Source organism: Pyrus communis, chromosome 14, assembly GCF_963583255.1.
Source record: "Pyrus communis chromosome 14, drPyrComm1.1, whole genome shotgun sequence".
NCBI lineage: Eukaryota > Viridiplantae > Streptophyta > Magnoliopsida > Rosales > Rosaceae > Pyrus > Pyrus communis.
The window spans coordinates 506,738-526,316 of NC_084816.1; the positions used below are offsets into that span (position 1 = coordinate 506,738).

Sequence of the window (19,579 nt, forward strand, 5' to 3'; positions counted from 1 at the left end):
TTTTTCCTCTCGAATAGATATTAAATTAGTTATTAACGAAATTTGAACTTATCATACAATAGCTCAACATCTTTCTACCATTATGATAAAAGGCGTTAAATCCGATTTAAGAGTTAAGAAGTACAAAACCGTTCGTCTTCACGCGGCTTATCCCATGACTTTTCATCACCTTTTTCTTTCTTTCAACCTGAGAAAATTGGCTTTTGGAGGGAAAACCTAATAAAATCACCGACATAATTAAATAAATTAACAAGGAAAAGTAGCGATAATCCCAATGACTCCGGTCAATGAAATTTCTTGTGTGAAAAAAATAAAATAAAAATAGAAAAGAAAGACAAGGCAGAAAATGACAAGCAATGAAGAAACAAAGCAAGCGGAGTTTCGAATACCTGGCTTCAGTTGGGTTCACACTCTCAGTCTCAGTAGCTCCTCCACTTTGCATTTACAGGTTCAATCTACAACCTTCCTCTTCCCATTATTTTTTTTATATTATATATATATATATTTTATTTGTTACTGAATAATATTAAAATGATTGGATGGTGGGGGCAACTTTTGTCAGAAATTTCTTCTTTTTTATTTTCCTGGGATGTAAATTGTAGTAAAGGTTTTATTGTTTGTGAAGTGCTCATCTGGCTTCCACGTTTGAGCAAGTTACTTTTTTTGAGCTTTAAACAAATGAAGAACCTTTCTTGGATTCTTGCTTGGTTCTAGGCACTTCAGTTTCTTATGTGCTTTACTGTTTCTTATCTGGGTTTTTTGTTTGAATCGTTGGAAGTAAACTTTGCGTCTGTTTTCAGTTGGGCAAGTGGAATCGCGTACTGCTTTTCTGGTAATTTTTCTCTAATTTTCAGCTTCTGGGTTGTTCTTGGTTGTGTTGTTTGTGGTCGATTTGCTTCTGCACTGGCTTTTTTTTTTTTTTTTTTCTGGTTTTCTACATCTGGGTTCTCTGGCTATGCGTTTTCCTGTGCCGGGTTCGTGCGAAAAATCGAAGCTTGCGCAATTTTATGTACTACTTAGTTTGCTCAAGCTGGGAGCTTGAGATCACAAGTTTTAGTTCAGATTTCGTATCGAAAATGATAGGTGGAGGAAGTGAAAGAAATTGTTGGAGGAAACGAAGAATTGTTGCTTTTGTTTGTCTGTCAGCTGTTGAGAATAAGAGTATATCATGTCTAAATCGGAATGTTTGGTTCTTGATAATTAAATTCACTTGCGATGAGCCTGTGTGGTTGCGAGTTGTGTTTACGTATGCGATCTCTCGTACTCTTTTTGTTATTCACATTTGCATCCCCTTTTCATGTTGTATATTATTTGGCAGTGCACATTATATTACGAATGCCATTGATAATACTCAAAGCTGTTGCTGAACTTTGGTTTTGTTAATCACGATCTCATCGCATTTTGTGTACGGTTCGTTTCTTTCAGTTTAGGAACTGCAGGGCATTGGAGGTCCAAATTGAAGTGTGGTTGGTACAAATGATGCGTGGAAAATGGATTGGAGGCATGATTTTCCTCCTAGTTGGCATGTTCACCAATGTACTAGGTAACATTGTAACCTTGTTCTGTTTTCTGTTGATTCCGTTTTTCTATTTTTGATAGTATGACTTCGAGCTCCATTCTGCCTGAAATCCTTGTCCTGAGGTCTTGGTTTTACCAATTTCTTCAATATTCCATTGCCTGCATCATGTTTATGTTACTACTTTTAAGCTCCGTATCAACACTGTTGATTTGCTTTCTAAACTACATCCTTATCTCGGCTTATGATAAGTGAGTATAATAAGAAACAAATATATGGCCCCTCGTTATAATTGGAAAGCATACATCTACATAGTTTTAAGTATTTCACTTGTACTTGCAAAAAATATCGTTTTCCCTTTACCTTATCCGATATGGCAATATGTTGCCAGCCCCGCCTTGTTCTTGAGGCTTTGCCGTTGTAGGTATATGTGGTCTTGGGGGAACTTTTGGAGTATGTTCACTTGATATCTAGATTCTCTATATATTTTCAGGATTTTTTATACTTTAATGTTTTACTTTAACTGAAGCGCACAATTTGGAATTTTGAGATGCCTATGTTCGTTGTTGTACTGTTACCATTCTAACAAGTTACTGAAATCACAATTTCAAATTTATAGGTTCATTCATAGGGATAAACATTGGGACTGATGTTTCGGACCTTCCATCTGAGACAGATACGGTTGCACTCCTTAAAGCCCATCAAATTACACATGTGCGCCTCTACAATGCTGATGCTCACATGCTGAAAGCCCTTTCAAACAGCGGAATTGAAGTAATGGTAGGTGTTACAAATGAGGAAGTCCTAGGGATTGGAGAGTCTGCATCAGTAGCAGCTGCCTGGATTAACAAAAATGTGGCAGCTTATTTGCCTTCAACCAATATTACCGCCATTGCTGTTGGCAGTGAGGTCATTACCACAATCCCTAATGCTGCGCCAGTTTTGGTTTCTGCTATGAATTACCTTCATAAAGCCTTAGTTGCGTCAAACCTAAATTTTCAGATCAAAGTTTCGACTCCACAATCCATGGATATAATCCCAAAGCCTTTCCCCCCGTCCACTGCCACATTTAATTACTCATGGGGACCTACCATTTACCGTATCCTTCAGTTTATTAAAAACACTAATTCCTATTACATGCTAAATGCCTATCCTTATTATGGTTACACCAGTGGGGACGGAATTTTTCCGCTTGATTATGCTCTTTTCCGACCCATTCCCCCGGTCAAGCAGATTGTTGACCCGAACACTCTTTTCCACTATAATAGCATGTTTGATGCTATGGTGGACGCCACCTATTATTCTATAGAGGATTTCAATTTCTCTGGGATCTCTGTTGTTGTCACCGAGACTGGCTGGCCATGGTTTGGCGGATCCAAAGAGCCTGATGCCAACACGGGAAATGCTCAGACCTACACTAATAATTTGATTCGACGAGTGTTAAATGGTTCGGGTCCACCCAGCCAGCCAAAGTTGCCCATCAACACGTACATTTACGAGTTGTTCAACGAAGATCAGAGGCCAGGGCCAGTGTCAGAGAAAAACTGGGGTGTGTTCTATACGAATGGGTCTGCTGTATATCCTTTAAGTTTGAATGATTCCAATCAAATTACTGGGAATTCTTCAGGGGTTTTCTGTGTGGCAAAAGCTGATGCAGATCCAGATAAGTTGCAGGATGGCTTAAACTGGGCTTGTGGGCAAGGCGGGGCTAACTGCACTCCCATTCAAAAAGGGCAGCGGTGTTATCTCCCCGATACTATTGTAAATCATGCTTCATATGCTTTTAATGACTATTACCAAAAGATGCAAAGTGCTGGCGGAACATGTGACTTTGATGGCACTGCCATGACAACTACTGTTGATCCAAGTAAGTTTCTGTCACATCTTGTTATCCCTTGATATTGAGTATGTTTGGATTCAGGAAGCACTATTTTTGTGATAGTTTTGAAGACAAGTTTTCAATTGCCTTTCATTAATCTGCGGTGTTATATCAGCTGGAAACAGCCCTAATTACAATGTCGACAATCATTAGGAGGGTTTTTTGTTTCTTGTTTTGTTGCAAAGAACCTCGTGCTTCTTATATTGGTTTTCCGGTTAAACAAAACAATAGTTTAGTTGGTTGCATAACCTTTCCGAGAAAAGTAAGCTTCTAGTAAATGCTGCTTTAACTAGTTTTTAAGGTGTGGTTTTTAAATCGGCGCTACCGTTGCATGAAAAATGGCTACATGTTTCTGATTGTAATATTGACTATTGATGTCTGCCTGTCAACCTTTGAAGTATTTTGTTTCTTTTTATGGCTACTTTGCCCATTCTACTACCTCTCAAGTTAAGCATATTCCTTCCATTTATTCTCTCTTTTTCCTCCTAATATTCGTTTTGGTCGGCATTCGTTTACAGGCTATGGCGCGTGTAAATTTTCCGGAAGGTGAGCATCTTTTTCAGATTTATAACTATAGAACTTGTACAATAAATTATGAGTTTGGCTCTAAACTTGCCCTATTGTGACAGTTCTAATTCAAGCACATTTACGGGACTTACACCAGCGTCAATTGCACCTTCAAGCCCTGTTGGAGGCTGGAGTTCGAATCTACAAGTTTCCAATCTTCAATATCTCATGCCGGCTGCATTTCTTTTACTGTTTTTGCTTTGACTTGAGGTTCCGTCCAGTTTTTTACCATGTAGCGTAGTTATAGAACCAAATTCGAGATAGCAAAATGATTGAAGACTCGGGAAGCGTACGGCAGCACAAGCTTGGTGACACAGTGGAATGTCCGTACGTTGTTTCATCAATTTTGCTTGTGTTTCCAACTTCTGAGACCGTCTCCTTCACCTGTGCAAATTCCGGGGAGTTTTGTGTAGTTCGTTTTGCGCTTTGCGGGCATTTCTGATGAAGTAGTGGATAGACCTTGATTTTTTCGGACCAACTTAACTAGAACTTAATTTGTACCTTGTCAATGGAAAAGTAATTCTACCTTCCAATGTACTTTCATCGTATCGAATTTTATCTGTGCATGAATTTAACATGTTTCTTAATTTATGTATCTCCCCAAATCATCGGAAAAAATAATGTTGTCCGGATCATTTAGAAAGAGCTCATAATATCTTACTCCGCAACCAAATATGGGTGTAAACAAGTTGATCCTACACGAAAATAATGAGTTTCGAGTCAAACTTGTTAACTAGTCGGATCATTATCGGGTTATAGTAACTTGGTAATGTGTCATGTCGTCATTTAGTCGCCCCTTAAAAGAATCCGATGAGATATCGTTTGCCAAATTTAGAAATTAGGCATGACAATTTCTTGTATGACTCGTTAATCTAGCATGAAACGGCACGATTCGTTTACGAATCAGGTCGTTATTGGGTCACCTGTTAAAACTGTTAAAATAACATGTTTGACACGACAAGTCCCGTTATCTTAACGGTTATGATACAATACGACATGAACATGACCTGTTTGTCAAGTTTAATACCAATGTTAGAGTTATGGAAACAATTTATACTTTCTTTCGGCCCCATCTGTCAACACATCAGAGTGGCGCAGCGGAAGCGTGGTGGGCCCATAACCCACAGGTCCCAGGATCGAAACCTGGCTCTGATAAATTATCTTACTTCTTTTTTTGTTGTTTCCTCCTCTTTTCCCTCTAAATTCACCCAAAACGGCGCCGTTCCGTCATCCAACCTCTGCACTGCAGCTTCTGACCGAAGCAGCATTTATCTTTCTTTCCTCTAAATTCACCTAAAGTGAAGTGACAGGCGCGTCGAAGATGACGACACCGTCAGCACCGTCGTTGGCATCATCGTCGAGGTGGGCGTCGACGACCTCAGTGTCGTCCTCAGGGAAGAGGATTCATAGAGAAATGGTGGAGCTTAACATCGACCCACCTCCCGACTGCTGCGCTGGGCCCAAGGGCGACAATCTCTACCACTGGATCGCCACCGTTTTTGGCCCCCCAGGTTCTTTCACTTCCCTCCTGCAAATCACTTAAATAAAACGATATTCTCTGTTTTTTTCTTTCTGTTTTATGAATTGTCGCATGGATTTTGTTTGTTTTATTTTTCTGGGTTAAGCTTAATTTGTTACTCCAGTGTGGAGTTTTTGGTTTGAAATGGATGGTTCGGTGATGAATTTTTGGTTTCCCAGCTCAGTTTTCTCTTTTGAGATTTGTGTATTGTGTTTACTTTGCTTTCTGGATTAAGCTTTAATTTGTTAGCATTTTGCTTCTGTGTGGGGTTTTGGGTTCAAAATTGATGGTCTTTTGTGAGATATTTGTTTGCTTTGCTTTCTTGCTTTGTTTTTCTTTGCTTTTTTAATTTTTAATAACCAGAGTGAAGTGTAAGGTTTAAAACTTAAAAGTGAAGAATTTTGGTACTTTCCTGGGTGATGGGTTGGTTTCGAATTTCTGGGTTTAAGGCGGATCGATTTTTATATTTTTAGGTTTACTTTTGGGAAGAACATGAAAATGGATTTTGCCTTTTTCGAGTATTTCATCAGAACTAGCTTGCTGCGTAGTGCAAATATAGTTCCCTAAGCAATCTTTCTTGTTTTTCAACTCTTTAGCTGATGTGTGGCTGCAACATGATTTTGTTTAAGATTGCTGCCAAGGTCTTTTTATCAGTATTAGGTTTCTGGCATGCGCGTCAAGCAAGCTTATTCGTTTTTCAACTCATTATACTGATTATGGATTTGTAGTTGATCGAGTTTTATTTCGTCTGCTGCAAAGGGGTTTTCATTTGCATGTCTGGCGTGATAAAATCATGCCCTTTGGATTATGGTGCTTATTCTGATTTTTATCTGTAACTGTGGGTGATATAACATCGTAGGCCTGTGGGTAGTAGAATATGTAGTCTTTACCCTCAAAGATACTGAGCACGTCCTAATAGCTCCATCCCTAGGTTTGTGATTTTGTTGCTCGATTACTGAGGTTTATTTTTGGATGTCTTTTGGCATGGATGTCAGAAAAACTTAAATTTGCGGACAAAAGGTTTTATGTTAGAACCAAATTTGTAATTTTTGTGTCTTGTAAAAGTTGAATGCTGTGGGAACCCATCAGTTCGTCATTTTTTGTGTAAGAATGCCGTTTTCTGCTCTTTTATGGTTTTGGGTAGTATTACATTACTGATATGGTTTATGTTTTGAATGGAGTTGAATAAATTATCCACTGGATATGATTTTGACCGGCTTTTCGGTTTATGTTTGTTCTGTAAGCTGCTAATAACTATGCAGATTGAGTGATCTAACCTCTCCTTGGCCATAGCGAGCTTTGACACACTTCTGTGTTCTTGTTCCTAGGAACACCTTACCACGGTGGCATATATTTCCTTGACATTACGTTTCCGAGTGACTATCCGTTTAAACCTCCAAAGGTATTGCGTCCTATAAATCTCCAAATAGTGCTGTTTCCTCTGGAAACTTGATAGAGTATAGAATAGTTAAATATTTGAGGTATTACTCTCTTATTTCATTATTTATTTTACTTTAAGGATCAGTTTTGTAGGTTGTATTCACAACTCGAATTTATCATTGCAATGTTGATTCTAACGGGAATCTAAGCCTGGAAATGTTAAAGGATAGTTGGAGTCCAGCTCTAACAATAACCAAGTTGCTACTAGCCATCCGATCCATCTTCACAAGACCTGATCCTTGTAAGTTCTAATATCTTTCCTCCAATTTTACCTACGGTATATCACTTCGTCGGTCTTAATTATGTAAGTAGTATATCACTTCGTCGATCTTAATTATGTAAGTATTTTTAAGGGAAATTTTGGCATAATTCCACGCAAATAAAAAAATTTGATAACAGGTTGGATCCATGTCTTGTATGCAAAATGATGTAGGAACAGAGAAAATATTCCCAACCATAGTAATAACTTAGCTTGCACCCCTGAGCAGCATGATGTATTTTTTGTACTGATTGAATGGATATTCACATCTGAGCAGATAATCCCCTTGTCCCCAGCATTGCCCGTTTGTACTTGGAAGATAAAGCTAAATATGATGAGCTTGCTTCTGAGTGGACGCTGCGATTTGCTAAGTGATTTTACCTGGGATCTTCTTATATCGTTGCAAATAGTCAGGAAGGACGTTATGTTATGAACTGAATACTGTGAGCTAGCGTGTTATGTACCCAACGGGTTTGATACCAAGCATGAATGTACCAGCTGAATTTTTTGTGGACCCATCGTTGAATAACCGAAAACCATGCTCAAAGGAAAATGCTTGTAATATATCCTTCATATGAGATCAATATCATATGTAATATATCCCTATTGCTTGATGTGATGCTCCACTAAGTTTACATGGTGCATGCTGCCGGGATTGTAATTTTCTCGTAAGGCCTTAGTATTCACCCGTTTCTCTCTCTTTCTTATGAAGAAGTCATGCAGGAACGTTGAGAAGAAGCAGTTTTAAGTACAAGATTTAAAAAAAGTGGTTCAAAGTTCCGACTTTGATTTGCATCAATGAAAATTGCAAGGATTGTGAGCTATCGTGGCTCAATCTTTTCCATTCATATTCTCTTCACACCTCTTGTTCAAAGAAGAACAAACTGTTATAATTATGACTCCTTTGGATCTTGCTTTTTGATGTATCCGGCAAATACACTAAACTTAGCAAATTAAAGAATTAAAAACACACAAGATTTATATTGGTTCGGTAGAACTTATGTCTATGTCTAGTTGTGATTTCTTTGGATAGAGAAACAATGGCTTCTTTGATTAATAATAGAGTTACAATACTTTTGCAAAACCCTAGAACTAATCTCTCTTTGTCCCTCTCGGCTGTCTCTGGCTTTTCTCACTTGCCAGCGTCTGTTTATGGCTTTTCAGCAAGCTTTCCCTAGCCTTGCCACACCCTATATACAAGTATAGGTTGTGGTTTATATGCCTATTTTCTGATTAAGTTTCCTATTCTATATGTAATAGGAAAGTACACTTACTTTCCTTTTTCCAATGATCAATAAGGATTTCCAATCTAATTGTACAAGGAAACTTTTATTCTTTCGAGTCCTTTTAAGAGAAGAATCGGTGCACCTTTAATTTCCCTAATACGATCCTAAACAAGAAAGAACACTAACTTTGACGAGCCAAAATCCTGACACAAACATTTTGGTGATCCTCAGAAAAGAGAGAGACAGGCGGCAAATCCTCTTCTAGCAGGAGCGCTAGGCAATCGACGATGCATAGCTGTTGAAGAGAGCCTAGTTGTTGAGGTCCTTCTCCGGGCAGGGATTCGAGAGTGCCAGGTGTTTTGATCCAAAGATTTCAAACTTGGTAGTCCAGATGGTGAGTGGTGGAGAGCAGCTTTTGTTTGAGCAATGTCTCCAACCGAATCTTAAATTCTCCACTGTTAAAAAAGCACAGATATTATAAATGCAAATCTAGACAAGCAAAATGAAGAAAGCAAAGGAAAAGGAAGGTACAGTACAATTTACGAATCATCACTGTTCAACCGGAGATGTAATCTTTCGGTAAAATCTGTAGCAGAACAACCAGCCTCCTTGTACTGGCACTGGCATTGGCATTCATCCAAACACAGTTAAGTGTCGAACTTTGAAGAAACCAATTATATAGGAAAATACAATCAATTTAACATTAACTACAGATAAGTGGTGCGAAATACGTACACATGTACCAGACTTTGTCTTGAGAGTTGAGAGTGAAAAAGGAACGATGAACCCCAACTGAAGTGTCTCTTTTCCCAGCTAACATGAACCCCTAACTGATTAGCAATTTTACTGCGACAACGTACGTGAAGCACTACAACGGTTCAGAGTTGTTGCGTACCAACAAAGTTTCTAAACATGACGGCCTGCTCCAAACCATTCTCCATCAAATTTTGGTAAAGAAGTATCATCCGTTTCTCCACTGCATCTTCCTCTGGAGTTGTTAATGAATAAGATGATCGCCTATGCTGCGAGTGACTCTGCAATGTTTCTACGCAAATTCAAGTCAAGTCATGCGTAAGTCATCACATACACACACACACACATATCGGAAACTAACCTATGCACAACCTTGTTGGTCTCCCATCTCTCTCGCAAGCACAATGAACAATTGCATTAGAGCGTAGCCTTGCCATCATGAAATATATTAGACCAAACACTCAATAATTCTGCTCCTTTTGTAGCCACCATTTGCATCCCGTGATGTAGTGCCATGGCCTCGATGTGTAGAGGGGACTGAACCCCGATGCACTTGGCTGAACAGGTACCAATCAGAAAAACTAAAACCAATCAAGAGAAACAATCAATGGACCCCTTCGCGATTAGAATTTACTGGTGCTATCTGCAATAATGTATACACGAAGCACTATCATGGTTGAAGTTATTACTTACCAAAAAAGTTTCTAAATTTTCAGGGGCTGCTCCAACTTTCCCCATCATCTATTTCTCCACAGCTTCTTTCCACTGGAGCGATTAATGAATCAGATTATCGCCTACACAGTGAGAAAATCTGCAATGTTCAAATAAATATTTTTTTTTTCTTTTGTTAACTTGCCATGCGTGCCACGTGACACCACACACGCTAATACATTGAAAACAAACCTCCGAGTCCAGATGCAACTTTGAATATTCTCGTGATTGCTCATGAAATCCACAATGGCGAGAAGAATGCTATAATCTCTTAGTTCCTTTGGTTCGCTAACAGGAGATAAGATGTTCATAGGCGGCCAGCAACAATAGGCACAAGTTCAGATAGAAACATGTGATATTTTCCTTTAAGGGATGGGGATGCAGAGTTTTGATGCAAATGTAGGAAAAGAACGCAGAGCTTTTTACCTTCACTTGCTTTGTACCATTGTTACAATCTAAATCGAACTGTGAAAGACATGTTTTCTCTCATTTCCATTTCAATAGGATGCCAACTTAATTGCTTTCCTCTTTCATCCCGAGCTCAACAAGATACTCCTAAATTCATAGATGAATAAATTATCACTGATACATTATCTTAGAAAACAAGCAAATGGAACTTAAAATAAAAGAGAGTGGAAAGCTGAATTACAGCTCATGTGCAGCGCTCAACGTAAGAAATATCACTCCTGTGAAATCCATAGCACACCAGCCAACCACCTATTCTAGTAACATCATTTACTGGAATTCCAACAAGCGCGAGCATGATGGCTAGTGCTACAACGATCACGCTGAGCTATTCAACCACTTTGCCTGTACAAAAGCATATCTGCACCCACTTGAAGATGAGAGTGACATCAAGAGAAGATGAAAAGACGCGCCTCTCATATTCCAAGTTCAAACCGTAGCAGTATTAGAAAAAAAAAAAAAAAAATCGTTCCAGGGGTTACCTCTCATTCATGCCAGACAGCCGGAGCTAGCACCATTCAAGGACAACTAATTTATGCACGTTTAAATTGTTGGCAGTAGATGATCCTATCTTAACAATTATAGAGGTGCCATCTGCATCAACAAAGCCAACGTATATGTCAGTCCCATCTTGTTGTCCTGACAGATAGCATGGTTGAATTACACTGTTACGGAAAGGAAGAATAACTTACACTCAAGTGTTCAACTGCTTACACTGAAATCTGTAGGCGCGGCAGCCAGCTATCGAGTCTAGTAACACTCAAGTGTTCAACTGCTTACACTGAAATCTGTAGGCACGGCAGCCAGCCACCGAGTCTAGTAACACTGGCATTCTAGCAAGCGGTGCTAATAAGCCATGCTCTCTTCAAACATTGTGTTTGTAAAGAAACATGTGTATACACCTACCTCAAGATGACATAGGCATTGAAAGATGAGTAAGCATTCCGCCGTATGGAAACCACAGCAGTATATATATACACAAGTACCTGAGTTGTTGATGTAATCTAACATCATTTGCCCTCTGATAATCCTATCCTTACAGTTCAATAGTTTTTTCTCTGGACCGATGAAGTCCAGGTGGTGTTGAAAGTCCATTTCCGTCCTAAGATTTCAAAGTTGATAGTCTAGAAACCCAGAGCAACATTTGATGATCCTGTCTTTACAGGTTTACTCTATTTGCTTGCTGCATCAATGAAACCGATATATCAGTTAGTCCTATCACATTTTCTTGACTTAGCATATGGTTGAATTGAACTGTTAAAGTGATTATATAAATGCAATACGGATAAGGCAAACTGAATATAGAAAAAGTGAGAGGGATTAATTACAATTTACAGCTGATCCGCAATGTTCCACCGGTGAAATCTATAGCACAACAACCACCCTCCTTATCTAGTATCGTAATGTACGTACTGGCATTCAAGCAAACACAACCTACCTGAAGATTACAGTTACAGTGAAAGATGAGAAAGTTATGCCGAGAGAAGCATGAAAAAACCATCATGCAGGGTTTACCTCTTCTCAGGCAGGAATATATATATATATCCACCCCAAGTAGTTTCACGGTATCAGACTAGAAAGAAGTCACTCTCCTCGCATTCTCCTGTAATTTCATTGGAATTGGACTCTTAAACTTGAATTTAAGTAAGAATATTGATGAAGACAATCAATATAAATAAAAAAGTACCTGGCTTTTTTCTTGAGAGTTGAGAGTTGGAGAGAGTGAAATGAAAGCTCATTGGATGATGACTTGGTCATTTATCTTTATGCAAGGAATGCGAGATATCTTTCTCCAATATTTTGCCTTCTTCAGTGTAGGACAATCCCAGATGATCAGATAAGAAAGAGATGCCGGCAAACCCTCTTTTGGCAGGAATTCGAGACTCTTGCAGCATGAAATTCGTAGCTCTTGAAGAGAAGTGAGGTGCTCAAGTCCCTTCCCGTCCAAAGACTTCAGATTCGATACATAAGAGATATCGAGAGTGTGAAGAGTGGCGGGGAGCAGCTGTTCATTAAGCAACGTCTCCAGCACATCCTGGCTTCTGCCGATACAATAAAATGAATGTAGGTTGGAAGGCAAACCCCCCTGTGCAAATGACACCACATTTGGAAGATTTTGTATCCAAAAACGTTGAAGGGCGGTGAGGGTGTGCATTCGGTCCGGCAACAACTTCAAATTCTCGCATCCAGCGACTCTAAAGTCAGTCAGGTTGGGAGTGGGCAGTCCTCCGTAGGGAAAAGAGACAAAATTTGGACAGTAACTGATATCCAGGGTGTTGAGATGGTTGAGATTTTCATTTGCTCCTCCTTCAACAGAAAGGGATTCCAGATTCTGACAACCATCGATATCAAGAGATGAAAGTTTAGGGAAAATGCCCAAGGGGAAGGACCTCAGAGAATCACAGCTATTGAATAGATCCAGAGACTGAAGGGAAGTCAATTTGGCCATCATCTCAGGTGATAGGAATTCTAATTTCTTGCAATGCTCTATACGGAGTGACGTCAGGGTGGTGGGCAGACCATTTGAAGGCAACGACAAGAGTGAGGAACAGCTATATAGAGTCAAACTTTGAAGACGATTGCTGTTGTGCAGCATTTGCGGCAACGACTGTGTCCCTGTCCCAACAAGATTAATATGGAGCATCTGAAGCGACGGCAGCGTCTCCGTCGTCTCTAGTAGCAATGAGAGACCCGGGCATCCTCTTATTTGCACTTCTTCAAGAGATGGCCGAAAGGATTCCGTGTTCAGGGTATTACTGGCTCTGTTTTCATGTAGAACCTCACAGTTGGACACCCAAAGTACCTTCAAGGAAGGAAGATGAGTGGGCAAGTTTCCTCTCAGCTTCTCACAATTTATTAAAGTCAAGTTCTTAAGACGAGGAAAATCTGGACTTTCACCTCCACTTGGAGGCACCCATTCCTCCCACGCTGGCATATCCATAAACTCTAGCTTCTCTAAAGATGGAAATGGTTGATTTCCCCCATAGAATTCAGCACTAACACTCGTAACAAATTCCATCTTTTCGACGTAGAGCTCTTTCAGAGCAGGTAGCTGACCAACTGGTGGCAGAGAACTACAATTACTACAATCAATCAGACGCATCACTTGTAAGTTGGAGAAGGACGAGTCTCCCACCCATTTCGGGAAACTGGTTCCACCATATGACCTGATGGTCAGTTTCACCAGTTTTACAGAAGGTTGAAGGCTTTCAAGTACTTGTCTCTCTTTCACGGAATCGTCGGAGACCACGCTACCCCATGACAACTCTACATCATTGAGATCTTTCTTATCCTTCAGCAAGGCATCAATAGCACCGACTACATTTCGCAGATTCAAGATAGAAATTTTTCCTCGAAGGTGCGACAACTCCCTCAGTTCTCCAATATTTGACCCAGTAGATTTCCCTAACACAAAAGCAGTAAGCGTTCTCAAACTTCTTAGTTTACCCATTTGCACCGGCATCGCTTTTATTTTAGTTCCACTAATATCAAGATGACGCAAATGAATCAATTTCCTCATGTCTGCAGGCAATTCAACAAGAGAAAAACAGCCTAACAACAATAGAGTTTGTAAATTATAAAGAGTACACACTCTATCTGGTAACCTTATAATTTTTGTGTAAGAGAGATCAATGTAGCGCAAGTGTGTTTGTTTACCAATGGAATCAGGTAAGCGACTGATATTATCATATCTTGACAATGAAAATGCCCGTAAACATTTTTGTGCTTGCAGTAATTTATCAAGAACCTTATTACTTACATTTCCCCGGCTATTATATGGTGATAAAGACATTGGCAAGAAGGCACGCAAACATGTAACTCCATCTAATGGCTTAAATTTTGGGGCTGTATCAAATTTTCCTCTCATATACGACCAATGGCGAACTCTTTTAGGAACTTCATGTGAGTTTTCCTGATCCAATCTAAAACAAAATTTTCTAGACAAAGACATAGCCAAGTCATTGATGAGATCATGCATAGTGAATTTTGGTTGATCCAATCTTGATCTTTGAAATAGTGATCGCGATAACAGTTCATCAAAGTATCTTTCACCAACCTCTTCCATTGCTTTCTCGCTCTCTGGTTGTGGAATTAAACCTTCTGCCACCCATAATAGAATTACATTTTCCTTATCAAATTCATAGTCCTTCGGGAAAATTGAGCAATAAGCAAAGCATCGTTTCAAGTAAGTTGGAAGATAATGGTAACTCAATTTTAGAGAAGGAAGAACACTATTAGCATGTGGTAGATCCCAAATATTGCTATCCAATATGTGATTCCATTCCTTATAGTCTAGGTTACAACCTAAGAGACCCCCTAGTGTTTTTGAAGCTAAAGGCAAACCACTGCATTTACGTGCAATTTTCTTACCAACTTCTTCCAAGTCTGGATGTGCACTAGGGTTTTCATTTCTAAATGCATGTTTTTTCAGTAGCAACCAACAATCCTCCTCCGACAATTTTTCTAAGTCGTGAATTGGAATGGTATTGTGCACGATGGATGCAACACGTTTACTCCTTGTTGTTACAATGACCTTGCTTCCCTTCGCCCCATACGTGAAAAGAGTTCGTATCCGATCCCAATCACCATAGCTTTCATTCCAAAGGTCATCCAGGACAAATAAAAATGTCTTTCCCCTTACTTGTTCCCTTAGTCGAATTTCAAGGGAATTCATATCTGAGATATCACAAGATTTCTCGGTGATTTGCTCAAAAAGGGTCTTAATCACCCTCAAAGCATCGTACTGTTCGGAAACACAAACCCAAGCATTCATATCAAAGTGCTCTTTAACTTGTTCATCATTGTAAAGGACTTGAGCAAGAGTTGTCTTACCAACCCCACCCATTCCGACTATAGGGACTACAGAAAAATTATTGCTACCTTCATTGTTAGATAGCAGCAGTAGAGCTTTTAACTTTTTTTTGTCTCCATCCCTACCATAGGTACAAAATCCTTCCTCAACAACAGAAGTTGTGGGATTTCTTTGTGAAACCTTGCCCCCAACACCTCCTCTAAGACCGAGGATATCCTTTTGTTTTGCAAGGTGTTCCAACTTGTTGAATAAATTTTCTAATCTATCATTCAAGCCTTTATAATTAAAAGGATTCAGAGAGGTAGAAAGGATGTTCCACACCTGGGTTGTCCCAGTCTGATCTTTCGCCTTGTGATGCAAAGCTTCAGTATCAATCTCATCCACCAAGTCCTCGGCATCGAACACAGCATCTTTGAGCTCGTCAAGCCACATCTCGACGGCAGGGTTGACAATCTGCTTCTCCTCTGCATCGTTGAGCACTGCATGGAGGGTCATCAACGTCACCTTCAGTCTGTCCACGAGTGAATGGTTGAATCTTCTTGCCCGGAAGAAGTCCATGAACTCTCTGGAGGCAATCTTGTGGCATATCACCTGGATTGAACCGGAGAGTAAAGCCTCTCCGACCAAAGCCATTTTCCCTTCTTGGCAAAAAGACTAATTTTGATGGAGAATTTGAAGTTGAAAAACTGGAAATTCTTGTGAAATTCAAGTAAGGAACTAGCAAAGCCTGCAGGATTATATATCTTAATTTTACATCGTAATCAGTAGTGACACGACTTGGATGGACATGTGTCTTGGCGTGTGGGTTGAAATTTCCAAAGGAGTACAGAAGGGTGTAGAAAATGCGTCGGAGGGATGACATTTTCCTTTTCTTGTGAATCAAAATTATGGAATAGGAAAACATATTTAGTGGTAAAACGTAATGTGTCGGTTGGATGACGTTGGATTTTTGCGCCATATTCAACGGTTTGGTTCTCCGGGTCAATTCCACAACTCTATATATAAAAGAGGTTACCGATTTCATGTACAATATGATACGTGTTGACATCTTGAGCATCAACACCTTGAGCATTAATATATATATATATATATATATTCTTTTCTTTTCAAATCTCTCTTTTAATTTTTTCTTTTATTTTGCAAATGTATGTAGCCACTTTGTTGAAATATCTCACATCAGCAGAATGAGAGAGAAATAAAATATTTTAAACATATTAATTCCATTTTAATTAATAATGAAACCTGATACTTGTCGGATTATGCATATAGTAGTTAACAAGTTAAAGATAATATTGGTGGTATTGAAAGTGAGCATTTAATTAATCTCTCTAATAATTGGACATTGTATTAGAGAGTTTCTCTTCGACAGGATTAATTGGATGTCGTTAAATTGCATTACTACACAAATTTTGTCGAGAAAAGTGCATATAATAAACTTTCATTTGATTTTATAAAAACAAAATTTCTGGTATATCAATAAAATGGCAAAGTTGTAACTTGATTCTGTGATTTTTGTTGTCAAATCAGAGCTTTTTTGTTTGACTAGCTCTTTAAGTATCATTTGTATAAAGAAAAATATTTGATAAACAACAGATGGACAATCATTAACATAATCAATTTTTTTTTAGGAAATTAATTTAATCAAATTAATAAAGAAATTCAAGAAGTCATCAACTGCTCATTTAACTAGTTTTTAGTTGCTACCATAGTCAGAAACTAGTGACGGCTGTACGACCACCACACGAGTCAACTGTCCTTCACATCTCTCACTTCCGAATCTTCTTTGCAAGGATCTCGAGATCCGTAAATCATGTACATTAATCGTATATCGTGCAGTAAGTTTTCATCAGGTACTGTTTGTAACGACCCGTTCCTAAATTTTAAGGTTTTTATAATTTTAATATGTGAATTTACGAAAATGCCCTTCGAGATAAAAACGCTAACTTTTGTTGACCGTATTGTTGTGTCACGTAAGATTCATTCCCTTGGTGTAGCATCGTAGTACTCGTTGTTACAAATGCGTGGGCATAAGCGGAAGTGAAGTTGGAGCTAAAACAAAGATTTTACGGAACTCGGAACAATAAGGGTATTTTGGTAATTTTATAATTGGAGATGTTTCCCTATCATGAACCACTGGCGAGCTGACACGTGGCAGATCTTCCCCCGATCTCATGGAATCCCTCTCCCTTCTCTCCCGGACTTCTCCTTCTCTCTCTCGAGCTCTCTCTCTCTTCTCCTCCTTCACTGTGCCACACCCATAACCCATATCCTAAAATCATCATCAAAACACATTTTCGACATCACCATCTTCTTTATCTCATCATTACGAACACAACCATAATCTTGGCATCTTAGAAGTCGAACCATGAAGCCTCGTACACCAACTCCGACGCAGGCCGCCAATTTTCGAGCGATCCACAACGAGTTAAGAAAGGTATCATTCTCTTTTTCTCATCGAGAAATATGATTTTCGTTTTTGAATCACCCAATGTCGTTGAGTATTGAAGAAGTTATATCCATTTGAATAGTTTCCAACGACCTCCGAGGTTTTCGAGCCATTTTCCGACCAAATTACGGCGATTTAGCCGTCAAGGAGGGTACCAATCTGTTCGTCTCGTTTTGAGGTACGGTTGTTGTTTTTGAATCACTTGATTTCGTTGAACCCGTACCTTCCAGGCCATTTTCCGGCCAACTCCGGCCACGGTTGAGGAAACCAAAGGTATATTCCCATTCCTTGTTCGTTGGGCTTCAATTTGATATATTGAATGACTAGTTTTGGTTAAGATTTAAGGTCGATTACTGAGGTTTATTTTTGGATGTCTTGTGGCATGGATGTCAGAAAAACTTAAATTTGCGGACAATAGGTTTTATCTTAGAACCAAATTTGTAATTTTTGTGTCTTGTGAAAGTTGAATGCTGTGGGAACCCATCAGTTCTTCATTTTTCGTGTAAGAATGCCGTTTTCTGCTCTTTTATGGTTTTGGGTAGTATTACATTACTGATATGGTTTATGTTTTGAATGGAGTTGAATAAATTATCCACTGGATATGATTTTGACCGGCTTTTCGGTTTATGTTTGTTATGTAAGCTGCTAATAACTATGTAGATTGAGTGATCTAACCTCTCCTTGGCCATAGCGAGCTTTGACACACTTCTGTGTTCTTGTTCCTAGGAACACCTTACCACGGTGGCATATATTTCCTTGACATTACGTTTCCGAGTGACTATCCGTTTAAACCTCCAAAGGTATTGCGTCCTATAAATCTCCAAATAGTGCTGTTTATTACTCTCTTATTTCATTATTTATTTTACTTTAAGGATCAGTTTTGTAGGTTGTATTCCCAACTCGAATTTATCATTGCAATGTTGATTCTAATGGCAATCTAAGCCTGGAAATGTTAAAGGATAGTTGGAGTCCAGCTCTAACAATAACCAAGTTGCTACTAGCCATCCGATCCATCTTCACAAGACCTGATCCGTGTAAGTTCTAATATCTTTCCTCCAATTTTACCTTCGGTATATCACTTCGTCGGTCTTAATTATGTAAGTAGTATATCCCTTCGTCGATCTTAATTATGCAAGTATTTTTAAGGGAAATTTTGTCATAATTCCACGCAAATAAAAAATTTTGATAACAGGTTGGATCCATGTCTCGTATGAAAAATGATGTAGGAACAGAGAAAAATATTCCCAACCATAATAATAACTTAGCTTGCACCCCTGAGCAGCATGATGTATTTTTTGTACTGATTGAATGGATATTCACATCTGAGCAGATAATCCCCTTGTCCCCAGCATTGCCCGTTTGTACTTGGAAGATAAAGCTAAATATGATGAGCTTGCTTCTGAGTGGACGCTGCGATTTGCTAAGTGATTTTACCTGGGATCTTCTTATATCGTTTCAAATAGTCAGGAAGGACGTTATGTTATGAACTGAATACTGTGAGCTAGCGTGTTATGTACGCAACGGGTTTGATACCAAGCATGAATGTACCAGCTGAATTTTTTGTGGACCCATCGTTGAATAACCGAAAACCATGCTCAAAGGAAAATGCTTGTAATATATCCTTCTTATGAGATCAATATCATATGTAATATATCCCTATTGCTTGATTTGATGCTCTACTAAGTTTACATGGTGCATGCTGCCGGGATTGTAAGTTTCTTGTAAGACCTTCGTATTCACCTGTTTCTCTCTCTTTCTTATGAAGAAGTCATGCAGGAACGTTGAGAAGAAGCAGTTTTAAGTACAAGATTTAAAAAAAAAGTGGTTCAAAGTTCCGACTTTGATTTGCATCAATGAAAATTGCAAGGAATGTGAACTATCTTGGCTCAATCTTTTCCCTTCATATTCTCTGCACGCCTCTTGTTCAAAGAAGAACAAACTGTTATAATTCTGACTTTCCTTTGGATCTTGCTCTTTGATGTATC

The 19,579-nt window shown here is 39.0% G+C and overlaps 3 protein-coding genes, 1 long non-coding RNA gene and 1 other non-coding gene across 16 annotated transcripts; 4 read left to right on the forward strand and 1 right to left on the reverse strand.

The window, feature by feature from the left end:
* The first annotated feature begins 403 nt into the window (after nucleotides 1-403).
* LOC137714772 (glucan endo-1,3-beta-glucosidase 4-like) lies at nucleotides 404-4,515 on the forward strand. Of its 2 annotated transcripts, XM_068453912.1 has the most exons (6): nucleotides 404-448; nucleotides 801-832; nucleotides 1,426-1,543; nucleotides 2,136-3,383; nucleotides 3,914-3,941; nucleotides 4,025-4,515. In XM_068453912.1, the coding sequence occupies exons 3-6, from the start codon at nucleotides 1,477-1,479 to the stop codon at nucleotides 4,164-4,166; spliced, it is 1,485 nt and encodes a 494-aa protein (XP_068310013.1). In that variant the 5' UTR covers nucleotides 404-448; nucleotides 801-832; nucleotides 1,426-1,476; the 3' UTR covers nucleotides 4,167-4,515. The 2 variants fall into 2 exon arrangements, with proteins under 2 accessions (XP_068310013.1, XP_068310014.1); XM_068453913.1 differs by lacking the exon at nucleotides 404-448 and having other exon boundaries at nucleotides 585-832.
* A 530-nt stretch (nucleotides 4,516-5,045) lies between these two features.
* On the forward strand, nucleotides 5,046-5,117 carry TRNAM-CAU (transfer RNA methionine (anticodon CAU)). The gene has a single exon. It is a non-coding gene; the product is annotated as a tRNA-Met (tRNA).
* Nucleotides 5,118-5,166: 49 nt separating this feature from the next.
* On the forward strand, nucleotides 5,167-7,794 carry LOC137714773 (constitutive photomorphogenesis protein 10). Of its 2 annotated transcripts, none has more exons than XM_068453914.1 (4): nucleotides 5,167-5,473; nucleotides 6,810-6,883; nucleotides 7,015-7,162; nucleotides 7,458-7,794. In XM_068453914.1, the coding sequence occupies exons 1-4, from the start codon at nucleotides 5,284-5,286 to the stop codon at nucleotides 7,553-7,555; spliced, it is 510 nt and encodes a 169-aa protein (XP_068310015.1). In that variant the 5' UTR covers nucleotides 5,167-5,283; the 3' UTR covers nucleotides 7,556-7,794. The 2 variants fall into 2 exon arrangements, with proteins under 2 accessions (XP_068310015.1, XP_068310016.1); XM_068453915.1 differs by having other exon boundaries at nucleotides 7,087-7,162.
* An 80-nt stretch (nucleotides 7,795-7,874) lies between these two features.
* Nucleotides 7,875-15,839, reverse strand: LOC137714771 (putative disease resistance RPP13-like protein 1). Of its 8 annotated transcripts, none has more exons than XM_068453910.1 (14): nucleotides 12,023-15,839; nucleotides 11,851-11,938; nucleotides 11,664-11,773; nucleotides 11,322-11,518; nucleotides 11,028-11,237; nucleotides 10,818-10,929; nucleotides 10,520-10,696; nucleotides 10,297-10,425; nucleotides 10,063-10,158; nucleotides 9,853-9,953; nucleotides 9,521-9,740; nucleotides 9,142-9,451; nucleotides 8,943-9,026; nucleotides 7,875-8,861 (listed from the first exon to the last, which is right to left on the reverse strand). In XM_068453910.1, the coding sequence occupies exon 1, from the start codon at nucleotides 15,779-15,781 to the stop codon at nucleotides 12,071-12,073; it is 3,711 nt and encodes a 1,236-aa protein (XP_068310011.1). In that variant the 5' UTR covers nucleotides 15,782-15,839; the 3' UTR covers nucleotides 7,875-8,861; nucleotides 8,943-9,026; nucleotides 9,142-9,451; nucleotides 9,521-9,740; nucleotides 9,853-9,953; nucleotides 10,063-10,158; nucleotides 10,297-10,425; nucleotides 10,520-10,696; nucleotides 10,818-10,929; nucleotides 11,028-11,237; nucleotides 11,322-11,518; nucleotides 11,664-11,773; nucleotides 11,851-11,938; nucleotides 12,023-12,070. The 8 variants fall into 8 exon arrangements, with proteins under 8 accessions (XP_068310011.1, XP_068310010.1, XP_068310005.1 ...); XM_068453909.1 differs by having other exon boundaries at nucleotides 9,853-9,970; XM_068453904.1 differs by having other exon boundaries at nucleotides 9,853-10,158.
* A 1,860-nt stretch (nucleotides 15,840-17,699) lies between these two features.
* Nucleotides 17,700-19,282, forward strand: LOC137716618 (uncharacterized). Of its 3 annotated transcripts, XR_011065699.1 has the most exons (4): nucleotides 17,701-17,867; nucleotides 18,321-18,394; nucleotides 18,473-18,628; nucleotides 18,925-19,282. It is a non-coding gene; the product is annotated as an uncharacterized lncRNA (long non-coding RNA). The 3 variants fall into 3 exon arrangements; XR_011065698.1 differs by having other exon boundaries at nucleotides 17,700-17,867; nucleotides 18,321-18,691; XR_011065697.1 differs by having other exon boundaries at nucleotides 18,321-18,628.
* Nucleotides 19,283-19,579: the final 297 nt, after the last annotated feature.

Excerpts from the sequence above, each read along its gene's own strand:
- LOC137714771 (XM_068453911.1), bottom strand. The coding sequence starts at position 15,781 with ATGGCTTTGGTCGGAGAGGCTTTACTCTCCGGTTCAATCCAGGTGATA.
- LOC137714772 (XM_068453912.1), top strand. The coding sequence starts at position 1,477 with ATGATGCGTGGAAAATGGATTGGAGGCATGATTTTCCTCCTAGTTGGC. Across the intron at positions 3,384-3,913 it reads GACAACTACTGTTGATCCAA|GCTATGGCGCGTGTAAATTT; the intron begins GTAAGTTTCTGT and ends ATTCGTTTACAG. Across the intron at positions 3,942-4,024 it reads GCGTGTAAATTTTCCGGAAG|TTCTAATTCAAGCACATTTA; the intron begins GTGAGCATCTTT and ends CTATTGTGACAG.
- LOC137714773 (XM_068453914.1), top strand. The coding sequence starts at position 5,284 with ATGACGACACCGTCAGCACCGTCGTTGGCATCATCGTCGAGGTGGGCG. Across the intron at positions 5,474-6,809 it reads CACCGTTTTTGGCCCCCCAG|GAACACCTTACCACGGTGGC; the intron begins GTTCTTTCACTT and ends TCTTGTTCCTAG. Across the intron at positions 6,884-7,014 it reads ATCCGTTTAAACCTCCAAAG|GTTGTATTCACAACTCGAAT; the intron begins GTATTGCGTCCT and ends TCAGTTTTGTAG.